Source organism: Hippocampus guttulatus, chromosome 2, assembly GCF_054856545.1.
Source record: "Hippocampus guttulatus isolate MCC_2025c chromosome 2, RoL_Hgut_1.0, whole genome shotgun sequence".
NCBI classification, from domain to species: domain Eukaryota; kingdom Metazoa; phylum Chordata; class Actinopteri; order Syngnathiformes; family Syngnathidae; genus Hippocampus; species Hippocampus guttulatus.
Window position 1 is genome coordinate 22,303,193 of NC_141262.1, and position 17,211 is coordinate 22,320,403.

A 17,211-nucleotide genomic window follows, 5' to 3' on the forward strand; every position below is an offset into this window, starting at 1 on the left:
CAGTTTTTATTATTGAACGTGCAGTGTTTTAGTTGGATGTTGAAATATTTTCAACATTTGTGAGTGAACAAGCATTTTCAAGCAGGACATTTGGACATTTTCATATGGAACACACACACACACACACACACACACACACACACACACACACACACACACACAGCTGTAGGCTTTGACTGCATGCATCACCCGGAAAAGTCAATGATGATGCCAACTGGAACCATTTAAAGCACGAATGCACACAAAATCATGGGGAAGTGGCGGCATGCACGAGAGCAGCACGTCAGGATCCGGAGTGATGACTCCAAAACATCCACAACTGCTGCTCTGGTGCACCCTACCTCATCATCATGAAACAATTTCAGTAGCCGTTTATTATTTTTATTTTCTCAACTTGACAAGAAGCAGCAGAAAATTGTGCATCCACTCTCACCTTACAAGAAATTGGAAGCATTCCCCTTCAAGAAAATAATATACATTGCTGACATTGATGTTTGAGATCGAATTAGCAATATCTATTTGTTCAAACTTGATTTATTTGAAGGGCGGGGGTTCTTAAAGTAATCAATGGAATATTTGATAGTATCATCGATTACCCAATAAATTGTTTGGGACTGCCCTTGTTGCCAGAGGACAGGGGAGGGAGGGGGTCCCATGCCTGGTGGGGTTGGTTCCCATCCCACCCTTGGAAGTCATTCAAATACACGGACGACGTATTTACTTTCCAGACTTTTTGAGGTCATGTTGTAATTGTGAGGTGGAGGCACTCGTGTCTCTGCGAGATGACAGGTATTGCTGCCACACCAGAAATAAGCATCCCGTTATAACGCGATTAAATTCATGTGTTAATGAAACTAAAATTAAAGCGTGCTAAATTCACGTTTTAATGCGGTAAGTTTCAAGTTTAACCCTGATAAGTTACGAATGCTTTTCACTTCCGCATTCGGGAACCCGTTGTAGGGCGTCAATTGAAGTCCCTAAAAACAAATGGACTGACTCGAGTTCACATTGTCATGACGAGAGGTTAAATAAGACCGGACACGTGTCTTACCTTGGCGGCGTGTCCCCGGTGGGTGAAAGAAGAAAAATAGGCGAAATAGAAGAAGGCTTTTGGAAGTTTGGGATTGTGCGTCGGTGACCCATTTGAAAATGGCGCCATGTTTGGTTCGTCACTTGCCCCCACCCCCAGCCCCCCACCAAAAGAAAAAAAAACAACCTGTCACGGGCATGTAAAGACTCTCCACCTTTAGCAAAATATGGCCACAAAAACGCACAACGTCCCTTTGGAATTAAAAACGCTAGAATAATTTATATTCATTTTTGTGTAATATTCATCTTGGCGTTTTATCTTATTCGAGTTCGCGGTGGGGTGCATGACAGTCGATGCGGTGCTAGGTTGACGTTTGACTTTGGGGCCTCTGTGTCGCCCTCTGCTACATGGGCCCGTATATGACAGGCACACAATTTTCAGTTTCCTCCTGAACGAACAAGTCAACTCATACATAAATGCAGGATTAAAATGATGACTATTGTATTTGTCCAAATCCCACAAACAAGTGAAGACTGGCTGCCACCTTCTCCTTGCCAGTCCACCCAACTTCCGCGAGAGGTCGCCAGATACAGTGTAAAGCGCTGACGCCACGACCAGGGCGGCCATTTTACCCTGCCACTGTTGCTGACACCCCCCCCCCCCCCCCCACTGAAAACACTGTTAGCAGCGCGTTTCATTCTAGGATCCCCGTATGAAATAAAAACATCAAAGAACGAACTTCACTCATTGCATCCACCAGACACAGGTCAGGTTTATATTTTAAAAAAATTATGGTCATTGCTGCGTATTCTGATCATTTATTTAATTCTCGTGTGTCACCGAAGCCATTCTTTCTAGATTATTAGAACATAATTAATATGAATCAAATCAAGTCTGTTAGCAGGATTTCAAAAGAAGACGACAGTGAGCGTAAGCCGCCTTCTTTCCATTAGGTCAGTAAAGGACTTTTGCCATGCCGGTGGACGTGCTCATCTCCTTTCGCCAGCATCCTCAGAGGCAACAGTGGCCCGGTGGTGGCGGGGGCCGGCGGCGGGCAGCATCCGCCCTTGTCTTTGGTGAGGAAATAGAGGAGGGCATTGAGCCAGGCGTTGAAGGACGCTAAGGGCCGCGTGATCTTGTAGCACATCGACACGGTGGTCATGGTTTGGCAATGGACTCCCTTGCTCACCTTGAGCAGCAGGAAGACGGTGCGGGTCACATGGAAGGGGAAGAAGCACAGAGCGAAGAGTAGGGTGATGGTGACGATGGTGCGGATGGACTTGCGCCTGCGGCCGGCGTACGTTGAATCGGCGCCCAGAAAGACGGAGACGCCGGCTGCGCACTCCCTTCCGTCGCGAGGGCGAGAAGGCAGAGTCTTGAAGATGGTGAGCACCACTCGTGAGTAGCACCAGGCGATGACGGAGAAGGGCACGAAGAAGCCCAGCATGTGCAGGACCACCCCGTACGGCACGTAGTCGGAGAAATCTCTGTCGATGGCGTCGTCCCAACAGTTGTCGACGCCTCCGGCGGCGCGGGCCGTGCGGGCGAAGCGGAAGATGGGGCAGGTGAGGGCGAAGACCACCGCCCACACCAGCACACATGTGCACTTCACGGCTTTCTTGGTCTCCAGGGCGATGACCCGCATGGGGTGGCAGATGCCCAGGTAGCGGTGCACCGAGATGCAGGTGAGGAAGAAGATGGAGCAGTAGAGGTTGAAGTAGAAGAGGAAGCGCACCAGGCGGCACATGAAGTCCCCGAAGACCCAGCGGTCGCGCATGACGTAGCTGGCCACCAGGAAGGGCAGCGAGAGACCGTACATGAAGTCGGTGGAGGCCAGGTTGACCATGTAGATGAGCGACGCGTTCCAGCGCTTGGTGCGGCGGAACGAGCGCAACAGGACCACGGCGTTGAGGGATAGGCTGAAGACGAACGTGAACGAGTAAAAGGTGGGCAGGAAGATGTACTTGTACGACTCGTCGATGCTGCACAGCGGCGAGCTGCTGTTGTCGCCGCCCGCCCGTGTCATGGCCGCCGCAGGAACCCTCGCCCTTGTCACCGTCGTCCTCCTCGTCATCGGCCAACGCTCACCTGGAAGGCACCAAAGGGTCACTTTTCGAAGTTAAGATGTTCGCAAACGTCGGCTTTTACTTCGGACAAGTTTTGCCGATTTTCTGACTTACAGACTAAACCTGAAACGGAATCATAATTATTCTAAATGAAAATAATGATGACATCATCATTGATGTCGTTGAAGCTGAAGAAACTTCACAAGTCGTCGAGTGCAAACTTGTAGCACTACCTTGGAATCAGTTGGTAGACAAGAAGAAGCTCTGATTTTCAAAAAGGTACGTTGGCGAGTGTGTCACTCCCCGTCATTTGATTTCACTTCACTGTTGTTGATTTCATTTTCTTTCATCGTTGAACAAGAATGACTTAAGGGGAAAGTCTAGTCAAAACATTTGACTTTACAATAATATGTAAAGTCTGAGCAAAGAATTCAGATTAATATTGCCTTTATGGAACGTGAATTAAGCAGGGAAAAGCCACCTGCTTTTATGCATCTCAGGAAGCGGTCATTTTGCCACCTGCTGTCGAGCAATTATGATGTCATTTTCAGTCGACATCAAGTGGCAAAATGGCCGCCCCCTTAAATGGATTAAAGCGGACGGATTATGGTCCATAATTCGTATCCCACAAACGCAATATTAATCAGAACGCCGTGTTTAGACTAGTGCAGGTGCAACGAACAATTTGTAAAGAAAATGTTTGACTTGACTTTCCTTTTAATAAACGGTAATGGGAGGTGACTTTGCAATCAACTCTCATCCAAAATATTTCCTTATCTGATCATTAGATGGGATAGTTGCCAAAAGAATTTATTCTAAAGCTATTGGGGGACAGCCTTAATCAATAATACATGGAGGCAAAGAAAAAAAAAGATTTTTTTTTGTTTCAGGAGAAATAAAAATATCTCGGGGGGTGGGGGGGAAAGCAAGTTTGTTTTGAATGTAATTAGCAATTGCATTTTACATCAGCAACAGGGATGGGGGGGGGGGGTCAATTTATTTGGGAAATTGGATTTGTGTGAATTTCTTTGAAGGCCGCATCTCAACATAATTTAGCTCCCTGGCCCTCTCCCCCCGTTTCCGTTGCTGACTCAGCACTGGGCTCTTTGCACAGCGCCTTTCACCTCCTGTTGTCCGTCCCCAAGGGTGTTTGCCTTCCTGTGGACGAGGGCACGCCGCTGCTGATTCAGTCTCTTCTCAGCCCATTAACTCAGCAATAAGATAATAAGTAACTACGCTCGCTCGCGTCACGCCGCACGCTGTTGATCTTCCATCACTTCCAAGAAAAACCGAACGCGCTTTAAACATACTGGCGCTTCATTAGCCTGAGCGATGACATCACATCGGCGCCCTCTGATAACTTCAAGCATTCGGATGCGATTTGATTTTAGGCTGCAATCATTGGCTTTCGGGTGTCAGTTGTGCATAGAGGTGCAACAGGTGTTCCGACTAGTCCAACTGGTCAGAAAATGGAAAAGAACTCAAACTAACTTTTTCTTCTATTGTCAAATCAAAAAAGCATTGCCTGGACAACTGATGAATTAACTTTGTTGCAGCTGTTGTGTGTGTGAGTGTGTGTGCAAGCGCTCGCGTGGGCTCATAAATACCTGCATCACTGCACACGGCCCGCGACGACTCCATATGGCAAACTCGGCCCCATGGCAAGAGTCCCAAGAGGGCGGCAAATAATCCAAAAGTCAAACAAACAACAAAAGAAGACGTGCAAGCGCTCACAGGCTTAAAGACGTTCGCACCTTCCTCTTCTTGTCCTCTTCTTCGCACGTTGCCATGGTGACACAGCCCCTCCCTCGAGCCCTCGCCGTGTCATCCCCAGTTGACCACCTGCGCGCACGAGAGAGGGAGACAAAGACAGAGAGCCCGGCCTCACTCTCATTTTGCAGCCCGGGTGTCAAACATACGGCCTGTGGGCCATAAGCGGGCCATCAGGGGTCTGACACGGCCTGCGAAGATGATTTTTCACAGGTCCTGCATTATTTTAAATTGGAGTTGTTTCCCCCCCCCCCCAAAAAAAATATTCAGAGTGCTGACCTGATTTGCGACTAGATTATGAACGTGAATGTTGGCCATTTTCAGAATGTTTTGTCAGAATTTCACAGAGAAAAAGTCGTGATGATTTCAAGAGACTTTAATACTCGTCAACATGGTCGAACATAAACAAGTGGACCAACCTTCCGCCTCCCATTGTTACCTTCAAGCTTTTAGTCCAAATGGCGCTCATGCTAAGCTAACGCACGGAGACGGAAAACATCGACGGCATTATTCAGACAAAGGCGTGATCGTCCTTGTGAATATAAAAACGTGTGGTTGAGAATTCCCTTTTCATGTGTTCAAAACAAACAAACGTAGTGTCACGTTAACGCGTTGAAATGGTCAAAGTCAGTCCCGTCGTCGGAGAGTCAATCTGTCGGCGGACGTTCTTCCGCAAGGAGTCATTGGGTCGGTGACACCGGGCGGACGCTGCCGTCCGTCAGCCGTGCAAGGACGTGAGGTCCTGAAGCTCCAGCAACATGGCGTCCTGCTCAGTCCTCAGTTGGTCTCGCACCTGCAGCCCGGCCACCAGATCCGAGCTCAGCTCTGAGGCGCAACAAGAAGAACTACGTTGCAATGAAGCATTTTTCGGAAAAGCTGTCTAATCGGTTGCTGCCGTGTACGTACCTTGTACTGTTTGAGTGAGAAATGATCGTTGTGCACGCAGCTCCCTGAGGCTCAACTTGTGCACGTCACTGCGCTCCAAGTGTCTCCCGCGGAGCGGCGGTTCGACGCCGGGCGGATTCTGAGGGGAACGGGCAGAAGCCACTGTCAAAAGAGAAAAAGCGAGCGGGCGAGTGAACCGGTGCTGACTTTTTTTTTTTTGTCACTCACGGCTGGCTTGTGGTCCGCTCGCAGTCGCTCTCGCAGTTTCCTCCAAGTGCTGCGGAAGCCCCTGGACTTGTTTTTCTCGGTCTTGGCCGTCGGCGTGGCCGTCTTGTGACCCGCAACGATGCTTCCTCTCTATGCCCGTGTACAAAATTACAGAGATACTGAACGTTCCAAGTTTTACATCATCACACAAATGTAGCTATCCATTCCAAAATGCAGTTTTGGAATGGCGACTTTTTATGAAGGAAAACGCCTCTGGAGTCAGATATAAAAACATTAGCCCGAAATTTCAAGATTAGCTTACATATAAAATTTGACCTTCATTGAAACATGAGCCATAACTGCTGGCCGGATGTTTCTCACAAGCCAATCCATGTCGAAATCGGTAAAGAAGTGGACGAGTTCGGATCAATATATTGAAACCAACCACAATTCCGTTAATACGAGTGAATGGAAGAGATCACCGCGGATTACCGTTTCAAGATGGAGGCTAAGTATGTCGTCAACCAGCTGAGTTTTCCTCGAGTGGTTACGTATGTCGAGTGTACTTTCCTATTGGGACATGTGGTATTGCAATCGTTCTAATGGCCAAGACCACGGGTGTCAAATACAAGGCACGGGGTCCGGATCTGGCCTGCCATGTCATTTTATGTGGCCCGCGAAACCAAATCATGTGTATCAGCTGCCGTAAACCTTGCTAAAATCTGTACCCAAAGGTCATATTGCTATGTGTCATTAAATAATGTTTACATTTTGCAAAAAAATTGTGACCCCGTTTACACTCACTTGAACAAACAACAAATGAATAGTTGACTGATTTCAAAACTAGTAAGCCATCAATTTTGGGCAGCCCAGTGGGCGAGTGGTTAGAGTGTTGACCTCACAGTGCAGAGGTCGTGGGTTCGATCCCGGCTCCGGCCTCCCTGTATGGAGTTTGCATGTTCTCCCCGTGCCTGTGTGGGTTTTCTCCGGGTATTCTGGTTTCCTCCCACATTCTAAAAACATGCATGGCAGGTTAATGGAACACCGTAGTTGTCTGTGCGTGTGATTGTGAGCATAAATTGTTGTTTGTCTATGTGTGCCCTGCGATTGGCTGGCAATCGGTTCAAGGTGTCCCCCACCTACTGCCCGAAGACGGCTGGGATAGGCTCAGCACCCCCCTTGTGAGGATAAAGCAGATCAGAAATTGGATGGATAATCCATATATATATTTTTGGGTGTACAAGTGATAATACGATGTCATGGTTTCACATTTATTCGGTTTCACTGCCGTACAGGCCCTCTGAGGGAAGCCGTTAACTCCAAATTGGCCCGCGACAAAAATACGTTTGACACCCCTGGCCTACAACCACCGTTGACTCTCCCATTTTCCCTGAACACGCTGTGCTTCCATGGCTCTCGAGCTTCTATTCACCCAGAATGATGTCAAAATGGCCATTTCGACCACTTCCGTCAAACGATTAGCTCCTCCTACATTTAGTCCAAGCCCGATCTGCAGGCTGCAGTCAGGCGCTATTGACCCTGACCGCACGTCCCTGAATGAGATGGCCAGATGTGTGGAGGCGACACGTACCACAGCCGCGCTGGCATCTCTCTCCTCTCGCTCTTCCTCTTCTTCTTCTTGCTCTTCGTCATCACTCTCGCTGTTGTTGATGAAGCAGAGCTGAAGGTTCATCTGCGTCTGCAGCCTGGACCATGCAAAAAAAAAAAAAAAAAGACAGCCAATTGAGCGAGCGGAGGCACACCCCGGAAGACTTGTCAAAAGTTTGCTTTGGTTACCGTGAACCGAGGGCTGACAAGTCCTCACTGTCATCGCTGCGGTCCAGCCCGTCCCGGCGGTCGAGGTGGCGGCGATGACGCCGGCGACCGTCCTCCCAGCTTTCTTGTCTGCCGCATCCTTGTTCGTCTGTGCAGCTGACGGGAGCTCGCCCCCGCTCCAGGGATGCCGCGCCGCTCTGGCCATCAAAAACAAACACAAAGAAAAAAAAGAAAATCACAGTCAACACGTGCGGCTCATCTCGTGGCGTCTAACCATATGCGCACACAATGACATGCGTACACAATACACTGTAAAAAAAGTAAGAAAAATAAAAGCAACAAAGATGGCGAAAGTGATGATCTTGCATTTTGCTTCAGTGCTACTTTGACTCACAACTTTTTCCACTTAGGAGGCATCGCTGATCCGTAATTTGCTTTGTGTTGCGGGTTCGAATAAGGTTTGGATATGCCACCACTCAAGTTAAAAAAAAAAAAGAAAAAGAAAAAAGGCAGCGCAACATGCTGCCATGTGAGTAGAGAGAGCCAGAGTACCACGCCCCTTAAAGGCACACCAACCACAAATGGACAACGGTGCGCCAATGTCGTTTCGTCCTGTTTTTGTAAATTTGCTGTTGATTTGTATGTTTCTTGTTTAAATAGCAAATACAAATAAGAGGATTCAGAATCGGGCAGGTGTCCAACCTTTGCCAGTTTGTCCTTCTTCTCCTCTTCTTGTTTCTCCAGCTCGGCGATGCGAAGGCTCAACGCCTCCCAGTGCATGATGGGAAGGCCCGGCTCATCTCGGGGCTCCTGGGTGTGGTCGGTGTCCTTGTCTGTGTCTTCGTCGCGCCACCTTAGTCGTTCCTTGTCGCTGACTTCCATCTCGTCAGCGCCTTGGCATCTTTTCTTAAGCAATGGTTGTATGTTGGTCCTCATGTGTAAGAATGCACTTTGACACACACAAAAAAAAAGCTACAACAATTAATTCCAAATTATTTGTCGGAACCAAGTATCAGAGGCATGCCATAGAATTGGATCATGCCTATCCTCATGGGGGTCAGAGGTCAGCCGAAGTCCATCCTGACTGGGCCTAAGGGGAACTTGACCAATACATAGAGGGCTGAGAAAATAATTTTTGGATATATTCTAGAATACCATATAATAGGCTGGAGGACCTGAACCGGGGATTACACAGATTTCTGACGCGGCAATAGCACCCCCCCCCCCCCCCCCCCCCCCCCCCGTCCTCAGGTGTAGCACCATCCCTGAAGCATTCTCACAAAATTTTCGAGTCATCCACTAACTCGAATGTGATTTTTGGGGCGCGGTCGGGGGGAGACTGTTGGCAAGAGAGGCGGGGGAACACCCTCGATAGGTCGCCCACCAGTCAATGACAGGACGTATAAAGACAAACAAGCAACAACCATTCCCACTTCTGGACAATTAGAAGTCTTCTGCCAACATGTGTTTGAATTCATGTGGGAGGCACGAGTGGGGAGTTAGCATGCCGAGCATGCTGAACCTCGGAACGACGAAGCAAAAACCAAAACCAAGACCCGAACATGCTGTCGTTGGAGTTGAATGGCAAAAGTTAAGTTTTCTAGGGGCGGGGCATGGCGGGAGGTTTTGAGTTCCAAATAACTCGCCTTTCGTTTGCTCCCCCCAAGTCGTCGGAAAGTTGAAGAGGAGGCTGACTTACTTTCTTCCTTACTTTCACCAATTGCTTGACCGCCGCCGCCGTGTTTTTGTTTGCCACATACTTCACTTCTGCACCGCTCGACAAAGTCCAAAATCAAAAAGTCCCAAATCTTTTGTCGTGCTCCAAGCCCTGGCGGTAGTTTTCGGATTCTGCTGGCTGCCTTCCGACGACTTTTATGAGCTTTGCTGTCGTCAAACAAAAGACGCAACTCCAAACTTGAGGAATTTCACGCAAAGACACAAACGCGTGTGTATGTGTCACTTCCGGCGGGTCGTTCAAAACAAAAGCAAGGTTGGCTCTTTTCGGCATTTCCGCTTAAAGTTAGCTTGACGAATGTGCGTCATCCATCCATTTTTAACAGCGAATATTTTAAGCAGGGTCGCGCGCGGGGCATGCCGAACCCTATCCCGGCTACCTTCGGGCTAAAGGTATACTACACCCTGAACTGGTCGCCAGTCAGTCGCAGGTCACATAGAGACGAACAACCATTCACACCCACATCGTCACTCTCCCCGCTCATAAATAAGACGAGTGTACCAGTGCACGATCAGCATTAGTGATTATTTGATTAAATGACAATTCGTCAAGGATTACTTTATGATTGCATATTTTTCCGTCCTCGTCAGACATTAGTGAATCGACTGAAAACAAAAATCCACACCATAATTGGCTAGATTACGCCACAAAAAATGGGACAGAAATTGATACAATTACAACAGAGGAGGGGTCATATTCAGTCATTTTGTTTCCATTCAAAAAGTTCCATCCCGAATTTGACATGAACTCGCCCTCGAGTTATCTAAACAAACACCACTAGATGGTGTCATTCAATCAGGGCGAAATGTTAACAGCCTCATGGAGCCATGAATTACTACGCTCTATCCAGACAACCAAGTCAGCCTCCATCCATCCACCCATGAACTGAACAAATCGGCCAGTCAGCTTTTTTTAGTTGTCAACATAATTTATTGATTGATGTCTTAATGCTGTCGTGATGACTGGAAATCGACAGGCTGACACTATGAACATTTGACAACGGTTGCAGATGTTGAACGCAACGCTGACAGCTCCCACTTGACGATGAGATGGACGTTGCACGTTTTTTCCAGCTCACTCGCTGCCGTCATGGTGGTCGTGTTCAGAACGGGAAGTCACACTCGCCATGAGTTGTTCTAGTCGTCCAGAAAGAAGTAGTTCCCGCTCTTCTTCTGTTCTGTGTCCTGCAAATTTAAGAAGACGATGTCAAAGTTGGATAAAAAGAAAAAAAAGAAAAGACAATTCGAGCCAACATGTTGAAGTTTAAGTACCTTGATGGAATTGAGCTTGTTGATGCGTGGCCGGAAGTTGTTGGGATCTCTACGGAATGTTATCTCCAGCAGAGAAAGGAAGCGGTTCATGCCGGCCAGGAGACCCTGCGGACTGACACGCACATGCTTGGACATGATCTTCAAAACTGCATTCTGACAAAACGGCATTCAGTTAGGGCCACAATGCTTGCCGGAGTAAGTGCACAAAACCAAGGCAGGCACGGTTGGAATCTCCGCGCTTCCTCCAACGTTCCGCGAACTAGCGTTTGTGTTGGCTTTACGTCGGGCGGCGGCGCTTACGTGTTGGCGGCCGTGTGTTTGGAGGGAATGCCGTCGAAGACGATGACTCGGTCCGCCAGGTACGTGGCCATGATGAAGTCGTGCTCCACCACGAACGCCGTCTTCTTGGCGTGCAGGATGTACCTGCGACGCACGAGCGTGTGAGTTGCGCACGTGACGCCCACGCGCACGCAGAGGCATTAGCGTACCTCTTGATGACCCTGGCTGCCATCAACCTCTGCTCGGAGTCGAGGTAGGCCGAGGGTTCGTCGATGAGGTAGACGTCGGCCGGTTTGCCCAAACACAAGGTGAGCGCCACTCTCTGCAGCTCACCGCCTGAAAGGTTCTGGACCTGATGGAGATTGGGGGCATACACATCAATTGCCCCGGGGTTACCACGGGCAGGGTCGGGGTGTGCGGCGTTTGCGTTCTTACGTCCTGGTCGATGATGCTCTCAATCTGCATGGGCTTCATGACGTCGGTGATGAACTGAGGGTGCGTGTAGGCATCTCGGATCTTTTCGTGAAGAAGAGCGCGGACGCTGCCCTGAGGGACGCCGCAATGACAGAAACGCATGTACACACACACACACACAGGATCGAGCATTAACCTTTGAGTCGCACGTCAGTCATTTTGTCCGTCTCAAGTTGAGTCACGCATTCGATCCAGTTGAGCCCTACATCGAGTTGCCCCTTTCAAATGTCGCCTGCGGGCTTGGGTCAGCTCGCAGTACGAGTGGTCAATCTTTCAAAAGCCCGCCGTAGATCGAGCGATACGATCAAACACAACACAACACAACATTTTCTACTGTTTTTTTTTGAGTGGCTGATGGTGGGCCGCTGGTTTTGTAAGGTGTCGCTACATCACCCATCGAACAGCCAATCATGATGAGCTTTCCACACACAATAAAAAATGACATTTCCAGCTTTTAAGCGAACAGCAGCCACTATATAAAGTATAGGAATGTATTTGACAAAAAGAATTAACTATTTCTAACTTCGTATGGCACTAGAAATAGGCGGATTACCAGCTTGACGGTTTGCCATGGTTTTAAAAAGTCATGGTTTCAATTAGCGCGAAAACTAACTTTCCGGCAACTGTCATGAGCTCTTTTTTTTGAGGGGACTTCTCACAATATGATTGGCTATGCGCAGAGGTAGCTAAACGAGCTACTTCTTTGATGTTAGTTATGAGAGGCTACTCGCCCCCCCCTTTGCTTCTCTGCTAGCTGAAGGGAGATGACAATTACGCAAACTAAAGCATACTTACGCACACCTTTTTGCTATGTCGATTAATGTGCGTTTATGGAAGAAAAAAACCAAAACAGTGTCAGCGAGTACTAGTTAGCCCTGAGGCTTGCTGGTCTGCTTCTCCCGGTTATCATACCGTCAGAATGTCATTCTGAAGCTTTGGATGAAATAACGAATGTTGCAGACATTGTTTGATTTGGTTACGTTGCACACGCCCACGCACGTGTGCATGTCAGTATAAATATGCGTCTCAAGATTGGAACTCCCTCCACTGACTCAAGTTGCCACCTGTGACGTCAAACGGGAAGTCAGGACTGCGCACCTTGAACTTTGGACTGATGGTCTGAGGCTTGTAGCTCACATTGAGGATGGGCACGTCACCTTGTCAACACAAACGCACAGGTTAAAAACCGGGCGGGAAGACGTCACCCCACGTGACATGCGCGACACACAGTTTGTCACCTCCGCCATCCGGTTTGAGTCCCCCAGCCAACATCCTGATGAAGGTGGTTTTTCCCGTGCCTGCACATACACGCACACGCGACAAGTCACGCTCACAAGCGCTTGTGGTTGCGTCACGGCGGTTGTGGCGGCGTACCGTTCTCCCCCAGCATGACCATGATCTCAGAGTCTGTGAATTCTCCTCCCTTGATCTCCAGGGTGAACTCGCCCATGGTCTTGGCCATGTTGGGATACTACCGAGACACAAGCACGGAGTACATTTGAAAACGCAGACAAATGAGTTGTGAAATGCTTTTTAGAGACAGCGAGAAAATTGTCACCGACCTGGTAGTGCCGAAGCCGCTTGACTTCCTCCTCGTTGGCCGTCTCCGCCACTTTGAACACCAGGGAGGTCTCGCGGAAGCGCAGGTTCTCCGTCGGAACGTAACCGTCCAGGAAGATGTTGATGCCTGAAGGGGAGCGCGACAACAACATGTCGCATAAGTGGTGCGGGTGTTTTCCGACTCTGGTTGGGAGGAGCCAAGAAAGCTGGGCGGGCCTTTACCCTCTCGCACGCTGAAGGGCATGGTGACCACTCCGTAGGCGCTCGGCACGCCGTACAGGCAGCAGATGAAGTCGGATAAGTAATCCAACACGCTCAAGTCATGCTCCACCACGATGATGTACCTGCACACACACACACACACACACACACACACACACACACACACACACACACACACACACACACACACACACACACACACACACACACACACACACACACACACACACACACACAGATTTCTGCCCCCATGACTTGCTGGTCAGCAAGCTCCATTTTTCTCCATTAAAGCATGAAATGCCATTCATCTGTTCCGGGCCCCCAAAATGCGGCATTTTTTTTGGTTGCGTGTTTTCCAATCACTGACTGCTGTGGACATTTCTATTGGTCGACTGGGACGCAAACTCCAATCCAAGATGGCGCTCGTGACAATTACACTTCCCTCAAGACGACTCAAGTGTCCTACATTGGCGAAGCGCGCATACCTGTCCGGCGTGATGAGCGAGCGGATGGTGATGGCGGCCTTCAGCCTCTGTTTGACATCCAGATAGCTGGACGGCTCATCAAACATGAAACTGCCGGAAAGCGCACGTGTGAGTGCGGCGTCCAGGGCGTCGCAGCGGCGGCGGCGAGGGCTCTCGTTTCTTACATGTCGGCTCTCTGGATGCAGACGACGGCGCAGGCGAACCTCTGCAACTCTCCTCCCGACAGGTCCTCCACGTTCCTCTCGCGCAGATGAGTCAGATCTTCCCGGCAACAAGACAACTAATCACAATGTGCCTTTTCAGCTCCCGGACGGCGGACCGTTCGGGGCGGGGGGTTCATACCGAGCTGCTGGCAAACCAGGTCCTGTGTGTCCATGTCATCTTTTCTGCTCAGGATGGCGCCAACCGAACCCTGCAGAGACCAAGTGACAGCTGCAACTAGAAGCGAACCATGCCGTGCCAGACCGGGCGCCGCTCGGCCGCCCTTTACCTTGACCGTCTTGGGGATCTGGTCCACGTACTGTGGCTTGACGATGGCGCGGAGGTCGTCCTCCAGGATTTTGGTGAAGTAGTTCTGCAACTCCGAGCCACGAAAGTAGGTCAGGATCTCTTGCCAGTCCGGAGGATTCTGGAGTGTGAGAGGATAGATTCACGACATGTCTGTGTGAGCATGTGGAAGTGCAGTGCTGAGTAAAACGCAGCAAGAAAATCAACAAAGGGTTCTGGAGAAATTGACAGTTTTGTTTGTGGGAGGGGGGAAATCATTTTTCTGTGTGACACCCTGATTTAAAAAAATGAAAATAATCGCTTTTGAAATAGTCAAACAGTACATTTTATTCTAAAGATAGCTCCTGGACCTTTGATTTCATCTGCTACTTTGAGAAGCCCTTCTCTGATTGGTTCATAAAATTTTGTTTAGAATATCCACTGATAAGCTCGAATGGGCCAAAATTCCAAATAGTTTTCCAAGTCGATGCATTAAAAATAACAGTGACATCTCCCAAAAAACAACCCCCCCCCCCCCAACTTAATTTAAATGGAACATTACTTGTGAGAAGCAGCAGCAGCAGATGACTTCATGGACTTCAGTAATCAATTGTTTTTGCGTGAAGTTATTTCTTATGGCAGATTTTGAAGTCTTCAGTCCATGTTTTTTGGAAATTTGCACAAAGATGGCATCCACTTATCACATTACAACTTACGGCTAATGTATAGTAGCCGAATTTGGAAAAACAATGAGATAAAATGAAATTCAAAACCAAAACACATGAAAATTTGGTTGCACTGTGTGCATTTGTGAGAGACACACCACGAGAACTTACATCAAACTTGCCCAGGTTGGGTTTCTGTTTACCCGCCAGGATCTTGAGCGCCGTGGACTTGCCAATACCGTTGGTCCCCACCAGCCCCAGAACTTCTCCCGGTCTCGGAATGGGCAGCCTGCGCACAAACAATGGTCGGTACCAACTTCAGCAACCTTGCCAAATAGAGGCCCAGCTTTCCACATACCGGTGCAGTTTGAAGGAATTGGCGCAGTATCTGTGTGTGGTTTCCTTCTCCAAGTTACTGGGCAGGTTAACAATGGACAGCGCCCCAAACGGACATTTCTGCAACGAGACCGCCGCGTCACTCGGAGGAGATCGGAGAGGGACCGAGTTCTCGTACCTTGATGCAGATGCCGCAGCCGATGCAAAGCGACTCCGAGATCCACGCGATCTTACTTTGCGGGGTGACCTCGATACACAGCTTACCTGCGGAGGGACATCAGCTTGTTACATCCTCGCCGGGACCCCCGTCACCTTCCCGCTTACTCACCCATGCGGACCACCGGGCAGCTTTTCTTGCACTCTTGCCGGCATTTCTTGGGTTTGCATTTGTCGTGGTTGACAATGGCGATTCTGGTGTTTTTATCAGCCATGGTGGGCTGCTGCTATGATGGAGGCCGGGACCCGCCGAGCTGAGGACAAAGCGATGGCGCACGTGACTCAATTCGGAGATTCGCTGAAATGTTGCCGTTTAAGCGAAGCGGTCACCGCTGGACACGCAAAGCATGCCGCAAACAAACACGTTAAAATTAAGAGTGAGTGGAAGCAGAGAGTCCTGCTATACAAAAAATATCGTTATCAGGTGTCCTCGGTTGTTCCTTCTCAACAACTGCGGTACATCAACCTTTGGGGAGCGCAAAATGATTCAAAGAAAATGATGCTCTACTCTTGTAAAAGGTGCAGATCCGCGTAATGTACTACATACATTAAAACAAATCGTATCTTCGATCAAAATCACGCAGCCCGGTGGTCCAGTGGTTAGCGCGTCGACCTCACAGTGCAGAGGTCGTGGGTTTGATCCCGGCTCCGGCCTTTCTGTGTGGCGTTTGCATGTTCTCCCCGTGCCTGCATGGGCTTTCTCCGGGTACTCCGGTTTCCTCCCACATTCCAAAAACATGCATGGTAGGCTGATTGAACACTCTAAATTGTCCTTAGGTGTGAATGTGAGCGAGGATGGTTGTTCGTCTCTGTGTGCCCTGCAATTGGCTGGCAACCGGTTCAGGGTGTCCCCCGCCTACGGCCCGAAAACAGCTGGGATAGGCACCAGCATGCCTCCTTGTGAGGATAAAGCGTATCGGAAAATGGATGGACCCAAATTACGGATGTGAAGAAGGCCTGCTTGACACATTAAAAATGAAAAGTGTCCCAATGAGACGCCCAAATCGTCCGATGGAGTCAGGCACGCTTTGCTCGCGCCACAGTTGCACAGGTTCGACACGTACAGCGCGCATCGCTACATCGCCAACAAAAATGCGGTACTGTGTGCATCGATCGTGTACTTGAACGGGGCAACACAGACTGGAGAAAGTGAACATCTACATGACGTGTCATACAGCGGAGTGTAGTGTACTTGTTGTCGCCTTAGCATTTAGCATGCTGGTGCGGCCTTCGCTTGTTATCTTTGACAGCCACTCGCTCGCCACCCCACTAAGTGGCCCCTTGACAAATTCCCTGCTTCATGTTCCTATGCCACGGTGGGAAAGACGCCGACTCACCCCACTTCGTTCCAACGGATTCTAATTCAGACGAAGAAAAGAAGAACGAGCAACGAGAATATAAAATTTCAGCAGAAAGTTCTACCGAGCAACGTGTTCTCTTCTTGGGTGCCGGCCGGAAAGATGGCGGCCCTGCGCACATAGCGCGCGACGGTCTCGTCGATGACGTCACAGGAAAGTGACTGCAATCGCATTTTATAAATACAGTACTGTACATAAATAATTATGATCAATAATGTTCCACTTTTAGAACTGAGTGGTGTCGTATTTTTTATGGACGACTTTTTTTTTTGAATTGTGTATTTCAGGCATTGGTCTGCAGCGCAAATTGAAATCGATAATTTACAAATGTCTATTCTGCCTGTGGGGGGCAAATAAAATAATTGAAGTTTGTATGTCGTGTCAATGTCC

At 49.0% G+C, this 17,211-nt stretch overlaps 3 protein-coding genes across 8 annotated transcripts; all 3 read right to left on the reverse strand.

Moving 5' to 3' along the window:
• Window positions 1-1,873: 1,873 nt before the first annotated feature.
• Window positions 1,874-5,004, reverse strand: LOC147208946 (P2Y purinoceptor 3). The gene is made up of 2 exons (XM_086106008.1): window positions 4,704-5,004; window positions 1,874-3,118 (listed from the first exon to the last, which is right to left on the reverse strand). The coding sequence occupies exons 1-2, from the start codon at window positions 4,735-4,737 to the stop codon at window positions 1,980-1,982; spliced, it is 1,173 nt and encodes a 390-aa protein (XP_085962134.1). The 5' UTR covers window positions 4,738-5,004; the 3' UTR covers window positions 1,874-1,979.
• Window positions 5,005-5,227: 223 nt separating this feature from the next.
• Window positions 5,228-9,674, reverse strand: LOC147208947 (schwannomin-interacting protein 1). Of its 5 annotated transcripts, none has more exons than XR_015099075.1 (8): window positions 9,434-9,674; window positions 8,437-8,683; window positions 7,756-7,931; window positions 7,550-7,664; window positions 6,856-6,971; window positions 5,980-6,108; window positions 5,773-5,890; window positions 5,228-5,691 (listed from the first exon to the last, which is right to left on the reverse strand). XR_015099075.1 is itself a non-coding variant. In XM_086102624.1 (8 exons), the coding sequence occupies exons 2-8, from the start codon at window positions 8,614-8,616 to the stop codon at window positions 5,585-5,587; spliced, it is 936 nt and encodes a 311-aa protein (XP_085958750.1). In that variant the 5' UTR covers window positions 8,617-8,640; window positions 9,434-9,674; the 3' UTR covers window positions 5,228-5,584. The 5 variants fall into 5 exon arrangements, 4 of the variants coding, with proteins under 4 accessions (XP_085958750.1, XP_085958732.1, XP_085958742.1 ...); XM_086102624.1 differs by having other exon boundaries at window positions 6,861-6,971; window positions 8,437-8,640; XM_086102606.1 differs by having other exon boundaries at window positions 6,861-6,971.
• A 702-nt stretch (window positions 9,675-10,376) lies between these two features.
• abce1 (ATP-binding cassette, sub-family E (OABP), member 1) lies at window positions 10,377-16,947 on the reverse strand. 2 transcript variants are annotated; one of them, XM_086102654.1, is made up of 19 exons: window positions 16,886-16,947; window positions 15,576-15,717; window positions 15,426-15,511; window positions 15,270-15,367; window positions 15,083-15,200; window positions 14,251-14,388; window positions 14,103-14,172; window positions 13,925-14,021; window positions 13,761-13,850; window positions 13,276-13,397; window positions 13,056-13,180; window positions 12,868-12,964; window positions 12,732-12,791; window positions 12,592-12,650; window positions 11,455-11,565; window positions 11,229-11,371; window positions 11,041-11,163; window positions 10,741-10,852; window positions 10,377-10,653 (listed from the first exon to the last, which is right to left on the reverse strand). In XM_086102654.1, exons 2-19 carry the CDS (start codon window positions 15,676-15,678, stop codon window positions 10,606-10,608), a joined length of 1,800 nt encoding a protein of 599 aa, XP_085958780.1. In that variant the 5' UTR covers window positions 15,679-15,717; window positions 16,886-16,947; the 3' UTR covers window positions 10,377-10,605. The 2 variants fall into 2 exon arrangements, with proteins under 2 accessions (XP_085958780.1, XP_085958772.1); XM_086102646.1 differs by having other exon boundaries at window positions 16,801-16,938.
• Between the last annotated feature and the right edge of the window lie 264 nt (window positions 16,948-17,211).

What these genes read in the sequence shown, in the direction of transcription:
- LOC147208946 (XM_086106008.1), bottom strand. Translation starts at nt 4,737, where the DNA reads ATGGAGTCGTCGCGGGCCGTGTGCAGTGATGCAG. An exon ending in GGCCGTGTGCAGTGATGCAG is followed by an intron (nt 3,119 to 4,703) that starts GTATTTATGAGC and finishes GGTGCCTTCCAG; the next exon opens with GTGAGCGTTGGCCGATGACG.
- LOC147208947 (XM_086102606.1), bottom strand. Translation starts at nt 8,670, where the DNA reads ATGAGGACCAACATACAACCATTGCTTAAGAAAAGATGCCAAGGCGCT. An exon ending in TTGTCAGCCCTCGGTTCACG is followed by an intron (nt 7,665 to 7,755) that starts GTAACCAAAGCA and finishes TGCATGGTCCAG; the next exon opens with GCTGCAGACGCAGATGAACC. An exon ending in GAACCCACGACCTCTGCACT is followed by an intron (nt 6,109 to 6,860) that starts GTGAGGTCAACA and finishes ACACGGGCATAG; the next exon opens with AGAGGAAGCATCGTTGCGGG.
- abce1 (XM_086102654.1), bottom strand. Translation starts at nt 15,678, where the DNA reads ATGGCTGATAAAAACACCAGAATCGCCATTGTCAACCACGACAAATGC. An exon ending in AATTCCTTCAAACTGCACCG is followed by an intron (nt 15,201 to 15,269) that starts GTATGTGGAAAG and finishes GTTTGTGCGCAG; the next exon opens with GCTGCCCATTCCGAGACCGG. An exon ending in AGAGCATCATCGACCAGGAC is followed by an intron (nt 11,372 to 11,454) that starts GTAAGAACGCAA and finishes AATCTCCATCAG; the next exon opens with GTCCAGAACCTTTCAGGCGG.